Genomic DNA, 19,774 nt, shown 5'->3' with positions numbered 1-19,774 from the left:
TTGCAGACAGTTAAGGCATTCTAAGTCACAGGATGAGACAGGAGGTCAGCACAAGACACAGGTCACAAACACCTTGCTGATAAAACAGGTTGCAATAGGCTGAGTGAGGTCGCTCACACTTGTAATCCCAGCACTTTGGGAGGCCAGGATGGGTAGATCACCTGATCATCAGGAGTTTGACATGAGTCTGGCCGACAAGGTGAAACCTCATCTCTACTAAAAATACAAACACTGGCCAGGCATGGTGGCCTGTGCCTGTAATCCCAGCTACTCCGGAGGCTGAGGCAGGATAATCCCTTGAATCTGGGAGATGGAGGTTGCATTGAGCTTTAGCCTGGGTGACAGAGCAAGACTCTGTCTCAGAAAAAAAAAAAAGAAAAAAAGAAAGTCAAGACAAATCATGGTAGGGCTTTTTTGGTCACTTTTTAACTCTAAGTGTTGAGACTTTATTTGAGACAGGGTCTTACTCTGTTGCCCAGGTTGGATGAGATTTTTAGCCTTAATATTTACTTACAGAGTCACTTTTTGGTTAGTCAAAACAAGGCTGTATCTCATTCTGATCAGAAGAAACATCAGCTAACTCAAGAGAAACAAACATTTCACAAAATAACTAGCCAGAATTATTCAAAAGTGTCAAAGATAAAGATAAGGAACTACCCAGACTGAGGAGACGAAGGAGTCGGCTGTGCTGTGGGGTTCTAGAATGGATCTTGGAAATGAAAAAGGAAATTAGTGAAAAAAACAGGAAATGCAAAATGGTCTACAGTTTCATTAATAGGATTGTACCAAGGTTCGTTTCCTAGCTGTAATGACTGGGCCACGATTAATAAGACGTACCATTAGGGAAAGCTGGGTGAAGGGTATAAGGAAAATGCTTACATTTTCCAACTTTTTTGCTAGTCTAAAATTAGTCAACAATAAAATGTTTAAAATAGGCCGGGCATGGTGGCTCACACCTGTCATCCTAGCACTTTGAGAGACTGAGGTGGGAGGATCGTTTGAGCCCAGGAGTTCAAGACCAGCCTGGGCAACAGAGCGAGACCTCATCTCTATTCAAAAAAAATGTTTTTAAGTTTAAAATAAAATTCTATATAAAAGGAAAAGAGCAATGCTGTTTCATAGCGTTCCTAGTTTAGCATGGCAGAGACCAGGTCTCCCAGGGGGCTGTGTGTTGCTGGGTGTGCATGGCGGGGCTAGGGCATTGGGTCCATCTAGGCACATGCAGGTGCCGAATCCCACAGCTCCCAGGCTTACCTGAAGGTGCAGTGTGGGGTGGAGACTTAATGAGGGTGGGGAGTTGTCGAAACAAAGGCTCCTCCCAGGGGCGTCAGCACAGACCTCCGTGTTTTCACCGTGCTCCTGCTCCAGAGGCGCTAGGAAGGTGGCGCCTATCAGACCAGGGCTCTGCCAGCCATCCTTCTCTGTTCAGGGTCCACCATGGTCCGCTGCCTGGGGCCTGTGCTGCTGCTCCTGCTGCTGCTACTGGGTGAGCACCCCTCTCCTCCCCCGGACTCCGAACTCTGGCTTCTCTGTCCCTGCTCCTCAGTGACAAGGTGAGAGGGCAACAGATTTCCAGGAAAAGCTGAACCACAGGAAGGGTTGGCATGAGAGGCCTGTGCGCAGGGCTCGGGGACACCTGGCAATCGACCCCACTATGTGCTGAGCAGCTCGTCTCCCAGCCCAGCCAAGCCACCACCCCCTCCTGAGTCCAGTCTCAGTACCCCTACCCCAGGAACTTTTGCCTGTTATCCATCTCCCAACTCTCTCACCCTCCCCTCGGCCCCAGCCCTCCAACCCTTCGCACAGATTCTTGCTGCGAATCTTCAGTGTCTTGTATCTGTTGTTCCACCTTCTTGGACTGTTCCTTCCCTGCACGGCCGTCTCGGAGGGAGGGGTCACTTTACCGGGTGTGGTGTGGAAAGTGGAATCTGGTAAAGGTTTAAGGCGGAGGAGATGAGCTGCTGTGAGAGTGGAGATGGGGTAAGGGTGTTCTGGGCAAGGGTGGCAGGTAAGCAACAGGCAGAGGTGGGTTCAAGCCCTTAGATGACACCAGGTGCTGCTGTGTGCGGCTGAGGCCTGGGGATGTGACTGGCAAGGCTGTGAGAGGACAGCCAAGTGTGCCCTTTGGGGAGGGGGGGGAGGACTCGCCCTGCTGCCATCTAGCCCCTCTACTCAGGGACCATTCTAAGCCCTCGACCTATGTTCATCCTCCCTGCAGAGGCCGGTGCTGAAGTCACAGCAGGAATCACTCTCCCCACGCGGTCCAATCCACAGCCTGAAAGACACGGCCATTGTCAGAGAGGCACCCTGTTCTCAGCCTGGGGCAGGAGGCTACCCCCTGTGCACACACACAGGGAGAGGCATGAGAGGCCAGGCTGCGCACCGTCACTCAGGCTGGACACCAGAAAGGCTTCTAGTCTCAAGGAGGTGCTCCAGACTGGAGGACTTGTGGGGCTGGGGGGATTCGGTCAGCCTGGTTTTGGTGACTCAGGTCCTAGAAAGGGGCTACCAAGCCCCAACTTCGAGTTGCCCTGGCTCGATTTAGACATAGCCTGTGGGGCATCTGAGCAGAGCTCACCCTTTGTCTACCCAACTCCTGGTGTGTGACTCTGTGGTGCCAGACACCTTATCTGTCCCCAGCAGGGTGCCACTTATCATGGGGCCCAGTCACTAAAACCACTGATGAACCCTTGGGTCCTGTGGCTCAGGATAAAGCTCTGCGATGTGTCATCAGGGACCTCTCTGAATCCTCACCCTGGCAGCCAGGACTCAGCTCTTCAGTGAATCCTCTCTCTCGCTGCCGGTGGAGGGTGGAGGGGCTGGAGGAAGCCAGTCCAGATGGGTCAGGATGACCTCGACTCAAGGGAGCATCGGGAAGGGCTAGGGAGGGAGGACACCGATGCAGGAGGACGAGCAGGAGGTCAGGAAAGAGGGAGAAACAGAAACCGATAGACCCACCCAAAGGGTCACCGTGGTGGGGGATAAGGGGCAAGGGGAGTCAGTAGAGGAGAAAAGGTATGGCGTCCCAGCCTGTCATTAAGAGACTAGGAGCAGCCACTGTCTTCAATGCCATCTGTTTTTGCTGTTGTTTTTTGGACATGGACTTTTGCTCTGTCACCCAGGCTGAAGTACAGTGGCCTGATCTTGGCTCACTGCAACCTCTGCCTCCCGAGTTCAAGCAATTCTGCTGCCTCAGCCTCCTGAGCAGCTGGGATTACAGGCGCCTGTCGCCACACTTGGCTAATTTTTGTATTTTTAGTAGAGAGGGGTTTCACCATATTGGCCATGCTGGTCTCGAACTCCTGACCTCAGGTGATCCACCTCGGCCTCCCAAAGTGCTGGGATTACAGGCCTGAGCCACCACGCCCGGCTCATCTCTGGTTTTCAAGTCTCCATTGGCCAGATCCCCAGAAAGCCTCATTGTTCCCCTGTCAGACAGGGCCGGTAAGGCTGGGAGGAGCCCCTGGACCTGTCTTTGGACTTGTGTGGCCGTTCTAGGAATGGTAGTGATGCCTAGGAAGGAGGGGCCTCAGCTCCTGGGGAAGGCCTGGCTCAGCCTCAAAGCGCCCTCTCCGTCCCTGACGTATTGCAAGGCCCTCCAGAGCCCGCCGCTGCCCATCCCCACGACAGAGCGCCGGTCTGTGCCAGTCGGCCCCGTCTTTGGGCTACACTCTGTGTTTCCTCGGGTTTTCAGTGTTCCCCACCTTCCGGGGGCATGGACGGGCTGGGTGAAGTTTGCAGGCAGGGCGCCGCAACGAGACCTGCAACTGGCCCTTCCCTTTCCCAGGGTCCGTGAGCTCGGCCGGAGGAAACCGATGTGTGGACGCGGCCGAAGCCTGCACGGCGAACGCGCTGTGCCAGCGGCTGCGCTCCGAGTACGTGGCGCAGTGCCTGGGCCGGGCCGCGCAGAGGAGCTGTCCCCGCGCCCGCTGCCGCCGCGCCCTGCGCCGCTTCTTCGCCCGCGGGCCACCCGCGCTCACCTACGCGCTGCTCTTCTGCCCGTGCGGGGGCTCCGCGTGCGCCGAGCGCCGGCGCCAGACCTTCGTGCCCTCCTGCGCCTTCTCCGGGCCCGGCCCCGCGCCTCCCTCCTGCCTAGAGCCCTTAGAGGTTTGCGAGCGCAGCCCGGTCTGCAGGTGCGCGTGGGCGGGGGCGGGGCAGGGAGCGGGGAGCAAGGACCTGGCCGCGGCTTGGGTAGAGCGGAGGCGAGGAGCGGGGGCGCGGCCGCGGCGAAGGTGGGGTGAGGGTGGAGTGGGGGCGGGGCCTCTCGGCTCACCGCCCTCCCTCCGCGCAGGCCCCGCCTCCTGGCCTTTCAGGCCTCCTGCGCGCCGGCGCCCAGCGCCCCCGACGGTTGCCTGTGGGACCAGCGCACCCACTGCGTGCGCGCCTACGCGGGCCTCGTGGGTAAGCGCGGCTGGGATCTGGGGGCGAGCGGGGTCTCTCCAGGGGATGCCTCCGCCTGGGTGGGCCGATGACCTGGCCCTCGGTGTCCCCGTAGGCACTGCTGTCACTCCCAACTACGTGGACAATGCGAGCGCGCGCGTAGCGCCTTGGTGCCACTGCGGAGCCAGCGGGAACCGGCGTGAGGACTGCGAAGCCTTCCGGGGTCTCTTTACCAGGAACCCCTGCTTGGGTGAGGGGCCCGGGCGGAGGTGAAGGCGGAAGGTTGGGTCGGCTTACTGCCCCCTTCCAAGCCACCTTGGCCAGAAGCCATTTAAGAGGGGAGAGTGGAGACTGTACCGTTGAGTCACTCTGTCGCGGCTATCCTTATGCTTTGATTATTCCTCACCACGCACCTTCCCTCCCAAGGAGCCAGTCTTTGCAGCAGGGGATCTCTCACTTTGTCCCCACGGAGCTGGGCCCTGGGTGAGCATTTCCCAGCCAAGCGCACCCTGAACCCCTCCCTCCATAGATGGTGCCATTCAGGCCTTTGCCAGCGGGTGGCCCCCAGTCTTGCTGGACCAGCCGAACCCCCAAGGGCACCCTGAGCACAGCCTCCTGCAGGTAGGTGCAGGGAGGGGAGGGTAAGCTGGCACCTCCCTCACCATCCCCTTCACACCCTTCCGTGCCGGGTGGGCCTGGGTGGAGGCATGAGGGGACTGGGGTGGGGGTGTAGGCAGAGGGCAGAACCAGTCTTCTGCCTCAAGTGTGCACTTGGCTCCCACCCCCAAGGTGTCTTCCACAGGCGGGACCCTGGAAGGGTGCTCCCTGCTCTCCATACTCCCAGTCCTGGCTCTCCCGGCCCTGCTCTGACTAGGACAGCGATCTCGGACAGCACAGCCAGCTACCCCACCCTGCCTACCTGGGCCACCTCTGTGGCCTGCTGGCCCCTTGAAAAGGGACTGGCTTACCTCCCACACCAGCCCTGGTGCTCTCACCCCGCTGCCCTTTATAGGTCTGGACATCCTGTGTGCCATCCCCTGGAGCGAGGAATGTAGGCTGGACCTGACTGCAAAGCCCCCGCTCTCCGTGTCAGGAGGCATCTTAGTTATAGGTCCCTTTATCCATAGACCTTGAGACAATTGGGGTCTCTCAGAAGGTGAATCAGGAGAGGGTCACTTTTGTAGCTGAAGCCTCGCTGGAGCCCCAGATCACCTAGGGAAGGTCAGAGACCTTCCAGACTCCCAGAATTCTAGGAAATGGTATCAGCCTGCCAAGTGGATAATTCTCTAGGAATGCATTGGGCAGACTTAACAGGCAAGACCCCTTCTAACACTGCATCCTCCTGCTGGGCATTACCCACCATTGCCACCTGTGCACCATGAGCATGCTGGCAGTCCTTCCTGTTCTCCATATGCTGCTGCATGGGCCCCAAGCTGTGCTCTGCCTGGCACTGGCCTTATGGCCATCTTCACCCTGGTTTTCCACAGCCATAGGAATGGCATACAGTGCTTATTAAACCCATGTGCACTGAGACTGACCTTGCTTTTATGTGATCTGTGTCCTGGGAGCCTGGAGACCAAGGTCTGCTGTGATGTGTGCCCCTGCTGGCCTGCGTAACCTCAGATGGCCTCAGAACCTGTCTGGGCCCCATCACCTTACCTAAGGAAGCTGAGATCAATCAGCTGTCAGCTCCTCATGCCAGGGATTGCCATTGCTTTCATCTCCTTTCCTTCTCTACTAGTACTCAGATAATGAAACTGCATTTCCTAGCCTCCCTTGCAGCTAGGGGTGGTCATGTCACACACACTGCCCGATGTGGACTCGGCAGATGCCAAGGACCTTGGGTTGTCTGTGTTTTCAAGATAGGTCCTCACTCTGTCACCAGGTGGGGGTGCAGTGGCATGATCATAGTCCACTGCAGCCTTGAACACCTGGGGTGAAGCTATCTTCCTGCCTCCTGCCTGCCTCCTTCTTCCTCCAAAACTTGAAAACTCCTGATAAGAAAAGGGTTCCTGTGTCTCTGGCTGCTCCTTCTCAGTCTGCTTGAGGTGTGGCAGGAGGTTGAAGTGGAGGTTGTCAGGGCCTTGCTCAGGGACCTCTCTGGGCCAGTACAGCGCATCCCCCAGCCACTGGGAATGGTGACTGGTAACAGCTCAGAGCTGTCCCTTCTCTAGGGAACTGCACTCCCAGAAATGCCTGTTGGGTTTTACTCTGCTCCCAGAGGCAACTGCAGCTGATGACTGACCCTCACGGAACATGGCATTGTTGTGTGCTGTTCCTGGTCCAGAACCCCTTTGGGGTCAAGCTGAGGCTAGGCTCCAGCTGGGACCCCTGCCTGGCTCAGCTTCTGCCCTGCCTGCCTCCTCCTGCTCTCCTCACTGGCAGGCTCCCCTGAAGGCATTCCCTCCATAAATCATGGCATTTGAGAATTCCTGTCTTGGGCTTGGCTTCTAGAAATCCTGACCTAAGTCACAGGGGTTAGGTACAGACCACATGAAAACTCAGGCCTGGAACTGTCCTGTTGGGGAAAAGAGCCACCAGCTCTGAGATCCAAGTGTGGACTTAGCAGGTCACACCAAACCTGCAAACACTGCTTGCTAGCAGCTGTCCACCAGCCTCTCAGCTTCAGTCAGGGCTCTTTTTTTTTTGAGACAGAGCCTTGCTCTGTCACCCAGCCTGGAGTGCAGTCGGCTCACTGCAACCTCCACTTCCCAGGTTCAAGCAATTCTCCCACCTCAGCTTCACAATAGCTGGGATTATAGGCAAACGCCACCATGCCTGGCTAATTTTTGTATTTTTAGTAGAAACGGGGTTTCACCATGTTAGCCAGACTGGTCTTGAACTCCTAACCTCAGGTGATCCACCCGCTTCAGCCTCCTAAAGTGCTGGGATTACAAGTGTGAGCCACTGTGCCCAGCCAAGGACTCTCTTGAGTATAACAAACAAATCAGAGTGGCTTGAGCATGTGCCTGAGCCATGCAGGCTTCAGGCACAGCTGTCTCCAGTGGTTCAAATGATGTTGCCTGTGCTGATCTGTGTGTTGGCTTCCCCTGCAGCCAGGCAGGCTCTCACCAAGAGGGTAAGACTTCCACCAGCAGCCCAGCTTTACAGTGTCTCCTTTTAGCAGCCTCAGTAGGGAAAGGTACCTCTCTCTTCCAGCATTCGTGGACTGTCCCAGGCAGAACTCTGATAGGCCCAGCATGGGTAATGGGCCTCCTCTGTAGAACGCTGAGTGATCTCAGCCCACCATGGTGACATGGAACGGGAAGGACAGTTTCCCAAAGGAAAAAGAGTTGCTGGGCAGTGAAGCTGAGTCTAGCCCATTCTCACTTTACAAAGAAGAGGGAATACTGTCAGGCACCCACACCTGCGTGAGAATGGACATCTGTAGGTGGGTTGGGGAGAGGCGGGGTATGTGCATTGAGTGAGGGCTCATCACCTTGTCCCGATCACCACAATGGCATCGTAGCCCAAATGCAGAATTAAATAGCTGCTAAATGATTTGCCCTACATCAAAGTGTGTTCAACTCTTCTCCATTTTTGACTCAGTTAATTATTGTAAAATATATGCATAAAAAAAAAACTGGAGGAAGCTGGGTGCAGTGGCTCATGCACTTTGGGAGGCCGAATTGGGTGGATCACTTGAGGCTGGGAGCTTGAGTACAGCCTGGCCAACACGGTGAAACCCCATCTCTACTAAAAATACAAAAATTTCATCAGGTGTGGTGGTGCATGCCTGTAATCCCAGCTACTCAGGAGGCTGAGGCAGGAGAATTGCTTGAACCCAAGAGGTGGAGGTTGCGATAAGCCAAGATCATGCCACTGCACTGCAGCCTGGGAGACAGAGGACTAATCTGTCTCAAAAACAAACTAGAGGCTGGACAAGGTGGCTTACTCCTGTAATCCCAGCACGCTGGGAGGCTGAGGCTGGAGGTTTGCTTGGGGCCAGGAGTTTGAGACCAGCCTGGGCAACATAGAGCCTGCCTCTAGAAAAAGTTAAAAAATAAATTAGCCTGGCATGGTGATATGTGTCTGTAGTTCCAGCTACTCAGGAGGCTGAGGCTGAAGGATCACTTGAGCCCAGGAGTTGCCTGCAGTGAGCCATGATTGTGCTAGTGTATTCCAGCCTGAGTGACAGAGTGAGACCCTGTCTCAATAAAAAATAAATAAAAACCAGAAATGAAATGACTTCAAATAAAAATAGAATTGTGGATTAAAAATATAGGCATATGCTTCCAAAAGATTGGAAAAATAAAAAGGACAGAACCTATTTGAAAATTACAAGATTGCTTCATGGCTGCCGGTGGTCCCAAAGATACATCCATGTCTTGATCCCTGGAACCCGGAAATATTACCTTATATGTAGGCAAGAGAATTGCCTTCTGTGGCAAAAGATGCGATTAAGTTGTGGTTTGTTTTTTTTTTGAGACAGTCTCACTGTCACCCAAGCTGGAGTTCAGTGGTGCACGCATAGCCCACTGAAGCCTCAAAGTCACAGGCTCAAGCAGTTCTCCCACCTCAGCCTCCTGAGTAGCTGGGACCACAGGTGTGTGCCACCACACCTGGCTATTTCTAGTAGAGACAGGGTCTCACCATGTTGCCCAGGCTGGTCTCCAACTCCTCACCCAAGTGAATCTCCGACCTTGACCTCCAAAAGTGCTGGGATTACAGGCATGAGCCACTGCACCCAGCCAAGTTACAGATCTTGAGAGGAGCTTATCCTGGATTATCCAAGTGGGCTGTCAACACCTGTATGTTTCACCTCTGCATCTTATAAGAGTGAGGTAGAGGTGTCTAGAGGGAAATTAAACACAGACACATTGAGCAAAAGGCCACGGGAAGACAGAGATAGGGATTGGGGTGATGCAGCCACAAGCCACCAGAAGCTGGAGGAGGCAGGCGCAGATTCCCCTGGAGCCTCCAGAGAGACTACAGCCCTGCCAACACCTGCATTTCAGACTTCTGGTCTCCAGAACTGTGAGAATCAGTTTCTCTTGTTTCCAGATACTGAAGCTGTGGTTATTCTGGCAGCCCCAGGTGACTAACAGCACTAAGATCGTTAGAGTTTGGCTTCTGTTACCTCTACCTAAAAAGGTCCTGGTTTATACAGTGTTAAGTCTGCCCACTCCTCAAGGCTGAGTCCAGCTGTGGCCCCCACAACCAGGAATGAGTCATGCCTTGTTCCTCCACATCTGAATGTCAGCCTCCTTGTCCTGCCAGGGAGCTGTCACTTGCGTGCAGGGGCTTTGGGAGACTGCAGCCAGACTACCCTCCTGTGACTGGCTGGCTGTTACCTGTTGCCTGGCAGGTGGCTGGGAGTGGGGGGTGATGCAAAAAGGCAGGTGCTGGAAACATCCATTAATTTATTGCTGGAAACTTCACGGCTCATGAATGCCCATCCTGGTGTGGAGCCCAGTGATTAGGTGCAGGGTTGAAGTGGAAACCACTCACCGCCCACCAAGTGAGTCAGGCCGGCCCAGGCTCACAGAACCAGCGCATTTTGTTTGAAATGTGGACACAGGTCGGTGAAATTTCCAGAGAGCCAGAAGGACAGGGGCTGTGCAGAGCTTTAGAAGCAGTCCTTCGACTGGACAGCAGCTTGCCTTTGAGTCTGGCATGCTTATGAGCTGAAGCAGAAGTGCACAGCCCTGCCTCGCCAGGCTGCAGGCCTGGGAAGGCCTAGGTTGGAGGATGTTTGGGGAAGCTGCTCTGCTGGGGGCGAGTGTCCCCATACCCAAGTGAACCTTCAGTTCAAGGCAGAAGAGAAAGAGAGAAATTAAGAAGATGAGGACACACACTAACACACACTAGAAAATAAAACACACACAAACTCAGAAATAGAGTCTTCAAGGGACAGAAACCAAATGTGGAAGGAAAGGCTTACAGGGCATGCCATGGGCCCTGACAACTCCGTCCAGCACATTCGGGACAGCCATTGGGATCTTCCGGGCTCACCACTTTCTTGTTTCAGGGACACAGGATGGAAAGGAATTCTTGCTGGGGGGCTGCCGGGCATGTCTGTTCAAACGCGACCCATATGGATGCCAGGCATGACACTGCTGTTGTTGACAGAATTTGCCAAAATGATGACCAGCTGGTGATAAGTGTTAAGGAAAACTAAGTTCAGTTTTCCCTTGATTACACAGTAGTTGCATTGCTGGAAAACTGGCTGTATATTAAACAAGCTCTCAAATCCTGTGTTTATAACTAGGTTAGGTTCTGCAGGCAAACAACTGGGAACAGACTTTTTCATGCTCACAAATATCCAGCAGGCCCAGCAGGCATGCTGCCCACTCAGGGCCTCTGCACTGGCCACCCCTTTGGAATGCTCTTCTCCCAGACCTCCACATTTCTTCCTGCTCCCTCCACCCATCCTTCTTCTAAGCTGTCAGCAGAACAGCTTTCCCAGCCACACCACATTAAGCAGCAATCCCTCCAGGACTTTACCCCCAGCCCTACTTTTACCTTCCTTCATAGCGCTCATCTGACATTTTATTATCATCTCCCCTGCTAGGTTGTGAACTCCTGGAGGACATAGCTTTTTGTCTGTTTTGTTCACTGCAGAATCTCTGGTCCTGATGCAGTGCCTGGCCCTGATGTGCTCAATAAAATTTTGTTGAAGAACTAGGTGAATAAATCTAGAGAATAATTAATTCACTTAAGCAGGGTAAGAAAAGATACCTAATTCTACTACCTTTGGCCTATCGTGCTCTGTTTCACAAGTAATTCAGGGACCCAGGATCCTTCAGTCCTGTTGTGTTACCACCTTCAACATAAGCCTTCAAGGTTGATGGAGAGTGGAAGAGATACTCACGCTGAATGGCCTTGAAATGACACATCATTGGTAAGGGCTGGTCCCACGGCTCTCCCCAGACGCCAGTCGCCCAGGCCATGCAGTTGAAGCTGTGGACTCAGGAAGAGGAAATTGAATGGTAAGCATCTAGCCAGTCTCTGGCCCAGCTTGCTATTCTGATCACCAAAACCAGTTTTGTGCTTCCTCTCTCTCCTACAAGGGTCACAGGCACCCTCTCCTAGGGGGACAATACAAGGTCACATCCCCACCCAGACCTCTAGGTGATGCAGTCTCCCACAGGTGGCTCTTTGAAGTCCCACGAGCCTGAATTAACAAGACAACTTAATCCACCTCACACCCAGCAGGTAGTGATGAGAATGGGTAGAACACCCTCCTAAGCCCTCCTGCCCAGGAAGGAGCGAGTGCAGATGCAGCAATCGCTGCTCTGTGGCGTTTTTTGCAGTCCTGCTGGGCCCTGCCCTGGGCTGGGGGGGAGTCCTCGCTCAGGCCCAGTTCTGCTCTTGGGCCACATCTGAGCTTGTCAGCCCTCAGTGGACGCAGCTTTCACAACCGTCTTCCTGCCTGAGGGTGGATTTAAGACTTCCTCAATTGCTGCTGGTTTTTTTTTAAGGCCTTGCTAATGGTTTCTTAAATTTAACTACATCCTTATTTATTTCCAGGCATGTCCAGGATCAGTGACTACACTCATGGTTTGTTCCTGGAAACAGTTCTCACATCAGCTTTTTCTTTGCTTCCTTAACCAGGTGCCCCTCCCTCAAGCTGGTGGCTTTGCAGTTTCCAGGCACCAGTGGGAAGACCACACCCTTCACTGGATGGTCACCACGAGGCCCAGTCACTGTGTTCAGCTGAGTCTCACGGGGCCTTTTTTGCTCACCTGCACCTCTTACTGCTTGGAGGCTAGAAGCAGTTGGCTTTTCCAGAATTGCAAGGCCCTGACTGACGTCTTTCCACCCCTTTTCCCTTCTGCATGTAAACTGGCTAATTCTTTCTTGAAGTGAACTTTTTCTCGTGATGCGTCGCCAAAAGCAGCCAAAAACAATGAACACATAGGACAATGTTTTTTCATTTCTTCCCCTCAAGCCAAAAAGTCAGCAGGCATGGAGTTTGCTTTCTGAATTACCAAGTAAAACAGCCTTACCAGATGTTTTGCTCCGCCTGGCAGAGACCTCAGTTGTCCGGCCAGCTGCATCTGTCTCCTCACTGCTCGCCACCTGGCCACACGCTGGGCCAGTGCCACATACTTTAGGTTTTGGTTACAGGTGCACTGCACTTCAAAGTGCCAATTTGTTTATTAGCGAGAATAAGAAAAGCTAACTGGTGTAACAAAGCCCCAGATCTCAGTGGATCAGGAGAGTGCAAGTTTGCTTTCCAGTGACGCAAGGGCCAACGCAGCTCTGACTGATCAGGCAGCCTGCCTCTAAGGGGTGACTCAGGAACCCATAGTCCCTCCAGTGTCTTTGACATGTGGCCCCCAGGAGAGTCCGCCGTGGGAGCATTTGTGTGCCAAGTTTGGGATTGGTGCTCATCACTTCTTCCAACCTTTTCTTGGCCATGGCTTAGCTTGGTCCCAACCTGACTACAGGGAGGCTAGGAAATGATGAGCTGTGGGCCCAGTAGGTTTGGTAAATACAGCGTTATCTCTGACACAGTACCACCAAATCACAGGTTTCCATCCTGTTAGAAACTGTTGCTGGCTTCCACAGCCCTCCCTGGAAGTTTCAAGGTCCTTCTCAACTTGTTTGCAGCTACTAGTCCGGCCATTTCCCTCCCTAAGTCAGACCCGAGCTCTGGTGGGCAGGCCTCCTCCAGGCTTCTGCCCTAACTTCAGGTCCTGGCCCTAGGACCCTGCCACCCTCACTATAGGAGTGACTGTCTTCTGTGTGTTTCCTCCATCTGTAAATGACCTCATTCATCTGGAAGGAAGCCCTTGCACTGGGAATCTGCTCTCTGCTCTGAGGCCCTGAAATGCATGACTCTGACCCATTCTGAGGCAGGAGCCAAATAAAGTGGGGGCAGGACGCACAGGAGCCCCCTAAACAAGGCCTTGCCAATGGGAGTATCTTCATGAAAAAGTCAAGGCCAAGGACAGCTCTGTGACCATGGTTGAGACCTGTCAGCACATCTGAGATTTAGCAGTTTGGAGAGAACCTAGAGGCACATTCAAGGACCCATGAGGAGAGCACGAAGCAGGATAATGGCACCACTGGAGATGGTGGCGTGGTTAGTGGAGGAGTGAGACAGCTGTCCACACCCCACTGCTCAGAGCTGTCCCTGCCCCCACAGGCAGGGTCCCCACAGCAGGGCACAGCTGCCCTGCAGGCACACAAAGGCTGTCATGGAAAGTCTGTGGCTCACAAGCTGCTTGGAGGGGTGTCTGAGGTGCCTGCCCTGCTTTTAGCTTTCACCTCCATAACTGTCAAGTGCTCCCTCAGAGGCAGTCTGAAAACGGGTAAAAGCTTTTTTTTCCCTTAAGGGTCTAATGACCAAAATGTAAATATAGGCAAAACAAAGCAAAATCAAAATGAACACTCAGAACAAAAGCCACATTTTTACCAGATCTACTTTTATTTCAGAAGGAAGTTTGTATTGTACTATTTACTTTTGTTTATATACAAGTTCTTCACATTTGTGTTTAAAATGCACAGACCTCCCTTGGTTCTCTTGTTCCTGCTTAAATTAGCTGTTATTTTACAATACAAAAAATACCAAAAAATCGCAGTCCTAAATGTATGTATAACACCCACAATCCCCAGCAATGAAATAGTTTACAAACTTACTCCATATTTACATGTGTAATAGATGCTAAATTATACATATTAACAAACTAAGCTTGAATCCAAACAAAACTGTAAATAACTAAACAAAAACATTTCCAGAGCCAGAATTAGTTCAACGAAACAGGCTTCACTAGTGTTTAGAACGTTTTGTGCACAAATTCAGTTACTGAAAGTTGATTCCATTATTGCCTTTAAAAGAGAAGGCGCCAATTTTCCTTTCCACTCCAAAGCACCTCCCTGTAGGCAGGGTGTCTGACTTCCCTCAAGGGGCAATGTCTCTTGGTGGGCTGGCTATCTAGAAGCCACTGTAGTGGCTGCAGCCAAGTTTGGTCATGGGGTAAACATTTCAGAAGGTAGGCAGGGCACTCCCTGAGGACAGGAGGCCTCTGCCACCCCGGCTCTGTCCTCATGATGGCCAATTCTCAAAAAAACCACCATAAGGAAAGATCTCCAGGGATGACAGGGGTGTGAGTGTGAGGAGTTGGATTTTGTTTTAATTCTAAAATCTATTTTTATATCTCAGTCACTACCCTAGCATTAGCTTAGGTTAGTGTTTTGCAAATACTTATTGAATGGATGGGTGAATAAATGAAATGGAAGGATCAAAGACATTCATGAAACCACCACCAGCTCCCAAGGAAGCAAATCAGCCCCTGGCCCCAATACCCACAATTAAAGGAGCAAGATTTACACCGGAAGGTAAAATGCCTCTTCCTGCCGGCAGTGCCCCGCCTTGTCTTTTTATTTCCTGGTGTGTCTCCAGTCTTGAATGGCCGGCCTTACCCACAGGTATTCCAGTACTTTCCTTCTTCTGACAGGCTTCTCTCCATGGCTGCCTTTCCTCCGGGTTACCTCAGGGGATCTGAGGTTGCCTTCTCTCCACACAGGGAGGTGCAGGCTCCTCCCCAGGCTGTGTGCAGGGGTGGCAGGGGGCACACAGGAGTCCAGGGTGTGTCGAATTCTCCATGAGGAAATGGGAGCTATTTATTAACAAACTAGCTCCCTACTGCCACCCCCAGTTTTCAGTATAATAAACTGATTCCAGGAAATGGTCATTAAAAATTTAGACAAAACTACAAAAAATGGAGAACCCCCTTTTAGAAAGTCTGATTGCCACAGGTTATAGTCTTTGATCTTAAAGACTAAGAGAAACATTTCTCAGGACAAGACTGGTCATCCCTCACTACCCAGAGTACCAAGGGGCTGCCAGAAAGGGTCATGATGTGCTTGCAGGGCCAATGGCAGCGGCAGAGATGCCTCTGTTTCCTGAGTCCCCTCAAGGCTGCCATTTGGATTCCTTGCCTGGTTTTTCTTTCTTTGAGACGTAGTTTGGCTCGTTTCTCAGGCTGGAGTGCAATAGTGCAATCTTGGCTCACCACAACCTCCACCTCTCAGGTTCAAGCGATTCTCCTGCCTCAGCCTCCCAAGTAGCTGAGATTACAGGCATGCATCACCACGCCCAGATGGGGTTTCACCATGCTGGTCAGGCTAGTCTCGAACTCCTGACCTCAGGTGATCCGCCCACCTCAGCCTCCCAAAGTGCTGGGATTATAGGCATGAGGCACTGTGCCCAGCCCCCTGCCTGATTTTTCATATACACTCTAACAGATGAGTCCTCTTTTAAGAATTACCTAATTGGTGCCAGATGCATGCGAACACATCAACATGATGGGGATGCATTTCTTGGCTTTGTTATTCACGTATCAGGGCCTGGCGAGAGGAACTCTCAGAACCTGGATATCCAGCATATGGCACAAAAACAACTTAGGTGAAACTCAGACATTGTTATATTTAATAAAAATACATTAAGATTTTTTTCTTTTTTATGTACACTCCAAATGTCTGAACATTCTGGACACTACTGTATAGTTATGTACAAGTGCAAGGTCAGTGTTTTCTTGACTATTTTAATTTATATACAGGCTCTCTTGTGACACGCAACATTGCCAGATGACAACCCATTCCCTCTTGGTAACAGGCTCTCAGCCCAGAGCCTCTTACTCCCTGCCATTCCCTTTTTCTGCCCTGAGGCTGGAGGAAGTTATTTGCTGTTGGTTGCAAAGGAGAAGCAGGTGGATTTAGCAGTTTCCCCACTGCTGGAGCAGAATGAAACTTCACTTGCTCCTTCCTTCCTTTTTAAAAATAAACATTATCTTTTAGGAAAAAATTAAGACACAACCAGATGGCTGCAGGTCATGGTGCATGATATTTCAAGGCATAGGACTAACACAGGGAAAGAGACTTCTTTGGCCAAGGAAAACTGGTCCTCTGAACAAATGAAGAGGATCTTCCTTGCAGGAAGACAATGCCCAGGGCCTCCCTTTTGCCTCACCCAGGGGACTGTGGGAATCGAGGGCCAGTCCACAGCAGGCTCCATGGGTGCTGTGTTCTGTAGTAGGGATAGGGAGCTTGTGAGAGGAGGGGTCTTTTTTAGAACATCTGCTCTTTAACAATAATGTGAAAAAGAAGCTTTATGAGAGGTGAGTCTTGAAGTAGAGGTGTTTTGTGCATCAGATAGTGTTTTATGGTTCAACTTCCTTGAAAACATCTTTCCAGGCAAATCTTCATGGGAGTGGGGTTAGTGTTGGGGAAGAGATAATACTGTCTCTCTAGGCACTGCATTTAAAGGTGAAATGTCGCAGTTTTAGCTCTTTTGAGTATTTCTCCAAATTCACAAACTTGAGTATTGCTGTCCAGAGGTCCATCCCAATAGGGTAATGCCAGCAATCCCAGGTTTTGAAGCAGAAGAGAGCTTTCTGGGATGCTGCTGCATAATGCCAGAATACAGAGCACCATAAATGGGGAAAACACAATTTCCAGGCAGTGCCCTCTGGGGAGAGGAGCAGGGGACTGTCCCACCCTCTTAAATCTGGTCATTTTCCATTTGGCATAGAGTTTTCCCTCCTTGTCCATTTTTTCCATGTGCTTTTCATCCTTGTCACCATTTACTGCCCCCCTCACAGCCACCTCCTCTGTCTGAGAGGGAGGGTAGGTGGGTTGAGCCCTTCCTAAGGAAAAAAGGGCAAACAGGTCGTTCTCCAGGTTTTGGGCAGCTTCTGCCTGACAGTGGGAGGCTGTCCCTCTCCTGGCATCTGAGTTCACCCAGCCTGAGAATGAACCGCAAGTTCAGAACAGGCTGCAGGACACACAGCTGCTCTCCGATCCAGGGGTCCCAAGTGTTCTCAGTGTTCTTTTCTGCTCAAGGAAACGTGACATGAATGAGTCCTTTCCTCTGTGCCCTGGCAGGAGGTGGCCAGAGGGCTGATAACTTATCAGGCGTAGGGTGACACTAGGGTGGGGGCAGGGGGCACCTTCTTGACAGTGTCCTTTTTGACAGTAAAAACAGGAGCTTTCACAGTTCATTCATTTCTGCTTTCCTCTCATCCCTGCTGCTAGGTCAAACGTCCCTTGGGGTGAGAAAATTCTTTCCTGGCTGCAAATCAGATTTTAGAAAAAAAGCAGATTGCCAATGGTAGCTATTTAAATTTTACAAGAATGTAGGAATGCAATTATGTAAAAACTTAGGCTTACTAACTTTCCAATTGCTAGATCTATTTAAAGTCTAGGCACTTAGTGTTGTGTGTATGTGAGTGTGTATGTGAGAGAGGGAGGGTGAGATGGAGACGGAAAAGGAGAGGGACAGGCAGAGAGAAAGGAAAGAGTTTCAAATGGATTAAGACTAAATTAATCAAGTTGCTATAGAAAACTGCCTATTACACCAGTTTACATTCAAAGTAACACTGCTGACCTTGACATTTAAAATAGCCCCCTTCTATCCTAGCTTGATATGATCAAAAGAGATGGACCATTATTAATTCTCAACTAGAAAAAAAGGTACTCCCTGGAGGAGAGAGAACTGCCTAAATCGTGCAAGAATAAATAGCACATCTTTTAAAAAAAAGATAGCAGGCTTCAGATGAAAACAAGTTAATTCATCTGACTAGTTTTTAAAAGATCATGTTCAAGGACAACTGATGACAAAGTCTACTTGTAAACACTCCATCTTTTGTTTTTTGCACAGTTGAGACAGTCCCAAGAACAGTTTTCCACAGTGAACCTGAGTGTCTTTCCTAGTTCTCTCACTGGCTCTCCACTGGCCTCCTGCAGCAACAATCAGCTCATCCCTGGACCTGTAATTAAATCAAGTATTTCCTATGCAAAAGTAAAAGGTTAGATGCCGGAACACGGATGGGAGAAACCGTCAAAGAAAGCTTGTGATCATGCAGGTGAGTCAGATGCTTCGAGAGTTTCCAGTCTTCTGCCCCGCACCGCACAGCCATTTCCCTGCTGCGCCCTTCCCTGCAGATGGCTCTGGTGTGCCACTCACTTGCTTGTGCGCGGGAGATCCCTGGCCCCAGCATCAGATGCAGGTCCCAGGCTGTGCAGGCGGCTGCTGCTTCCGGTTTCTCACGGCGCCCGACTTTTCTTTGTATACTATCGGCATCTGCTGAGAAATGTCCACCAGGGCACTGGCCACAGCAAGACCTTGGGAGAACCCACAGAGAGAACTTATGTTGGGAGCAGCTGTTTTATTTTGTTTTAAAAAATAACTTAAACATTTATTTTTCAATCCCATGATGCAAAAAAAGAAACACAACAAAAAACCCCCCAAAAGGTCCACATACACAGGAAAAGTATTCCTTCCACCCTGTCCCTCCCTCTACCTGCTCCTCCATCTGCGTAAATGCTTTCACTAGTTTTTATGTTTTCTTTCAGGGTTTACTTATGCAAATACACATACGTATTCTTCTCCCTCACCCATTTTTTACACAAAAGGCGTAGTTTGCTTTTCAGCACATCAACCAAGTGCAGTGCTCTGCCTGGTGGTGGGAACACATAAATGAGACTACAGACATGTGCTAAGTGCCCAGTTTCTCCCGCCTGCCTCCAGAAGAAGCCAAGAAAAAGCAGCATGCTTTATTATAAGATTCAGATTCATCCCACATCACTCAGTCAGCATTAGTTGCTTCCATTCTATACCATGATACAGAGCAGGGCAGGCTCTGGGGCAAGGCTTTTGAATAAGCAAGGTCCTTTAACCTCCCCGTGCCTCAGTTTCCTCATTTGTAAAATGGGGATAATAGCACAGGGCTAGTGTGAAGAGTTAATGAGTGAACTGACATAAAGTCTTCGCACCTGGCAGGCAGCAACGATCAGCAGCAATTCCCCTTTATGCTCATCACTGCCCCCCACCCCCTTTGCTTTGGGGACTTGCAATCCCATTTTCCTTCCTGTATTGGTAACAGATTAATCTGGCATCCATTAGGGAAGGCACAGTTCTTGGGGAGCTGGATTCTTAACACATGTGGGAAATGGCTACCGCAGGCTTGGAGCCCTGCTTAGACCGCCAGGAGCTGTGTTAGCAGAGCGTGTTACTCACTTTGTTGAGCCTGTGAAGGGGAGCAGGGGTGGGGGAAGACAGCTGTAAGTGCTTGGCACACACTGGGAAAACCATTCCAGTGATCTGTTATGGCAAAGTCAGAGCTGAATGCTCTGGGAGTCCAGAAAAGTGTGGCTCTCAAGCAGTGAGCAGATCTTTATCAGGTGTTCTGGATGGCTGGGGCACATCAAGCAAAGGCTGGAGCGGAAAGGCTACAGGGCTACACAACTGTCACCTCGCCACCCCAGCCAGCACTCTGCTCTCAGGAGCACCAGCCAATGTTAGCTGTGCTGGGCAGTGGCAGGAGACACACACTGTACTTGAGTGACAGATCACAGAGTTGCCCTGTCCTCAACACCAGCCAAAGGCGAGTTAGGGGCTCAACTGAATGAATCCTGGCCGAGCCATGTCGAAAGACCTCCC

At 51.3% G+C, this 19,774-nt stretch overlaps 2 protein-coding genes across 2 annotated transcripts in view; one reads left to right on the top strand and one right to left on the bottom strand.

The window, feature by feature from the left end:
- Positions 1–2,838: 2,838 nt before the first annotated feature.
- GFRA4 (GDNF family receptor alpha 4) lies at positions 2,839–12,243 on the top strand. The gene is made up of 7 exons (XM_035297886.3): positions 2,839–2,920; positions 3,499–3,637; positions 3,735–4,133; positions 4,292–4,401; positions 4,496–4,630; positions 4,910–5,001; positions 11,938–12,243. The coding sequence occupies exons 1-7, from the start codon at positions 2,839–2,841 to the stop codon at positions 12,190–12,192; spliced, it is 1,212 nt and encodes a 403-aa protein (XP_035153777.2). The 3' UTR covers positions 12,193–12,243.
- Positions 12,244–13,740: 1,497 nt separating this feature from the next.
- The window catches only part of ATRN (attractin), a 170,146-nt gene continuing 164,112 nt past the window's right edge, over positions 13,741–19,774 (bottom strand). Inside the window, exon 29 of the mRNA XM_002747312.6 lies at positions 13,741–18,456. Coding sequence (XP_002747358.2) covers positions 18,332–18,456 — 125 coding nt within the window. The 3' untranslated portion in view covers positions 13,741–18,331. The remainder of the gene's footprint in view (positions 18,457–19,774) is intronic.

This window comes from Callithrix jacchus, chromosome 5 (assembly GCF_049354715.1).
Source record: "Callithrix jacchus isolate 240 chromosome 5, calJac240_pri, whole genome shotgun sequence".
NCBI lineage: Eukaryota > Metazoa > Chordata > Mammalia > Primates > Cebidae > Callithrix > Callithrix jacchus.
This window is presented reverse-complemented; position numbering and strand designations above follow the sequence as displayed.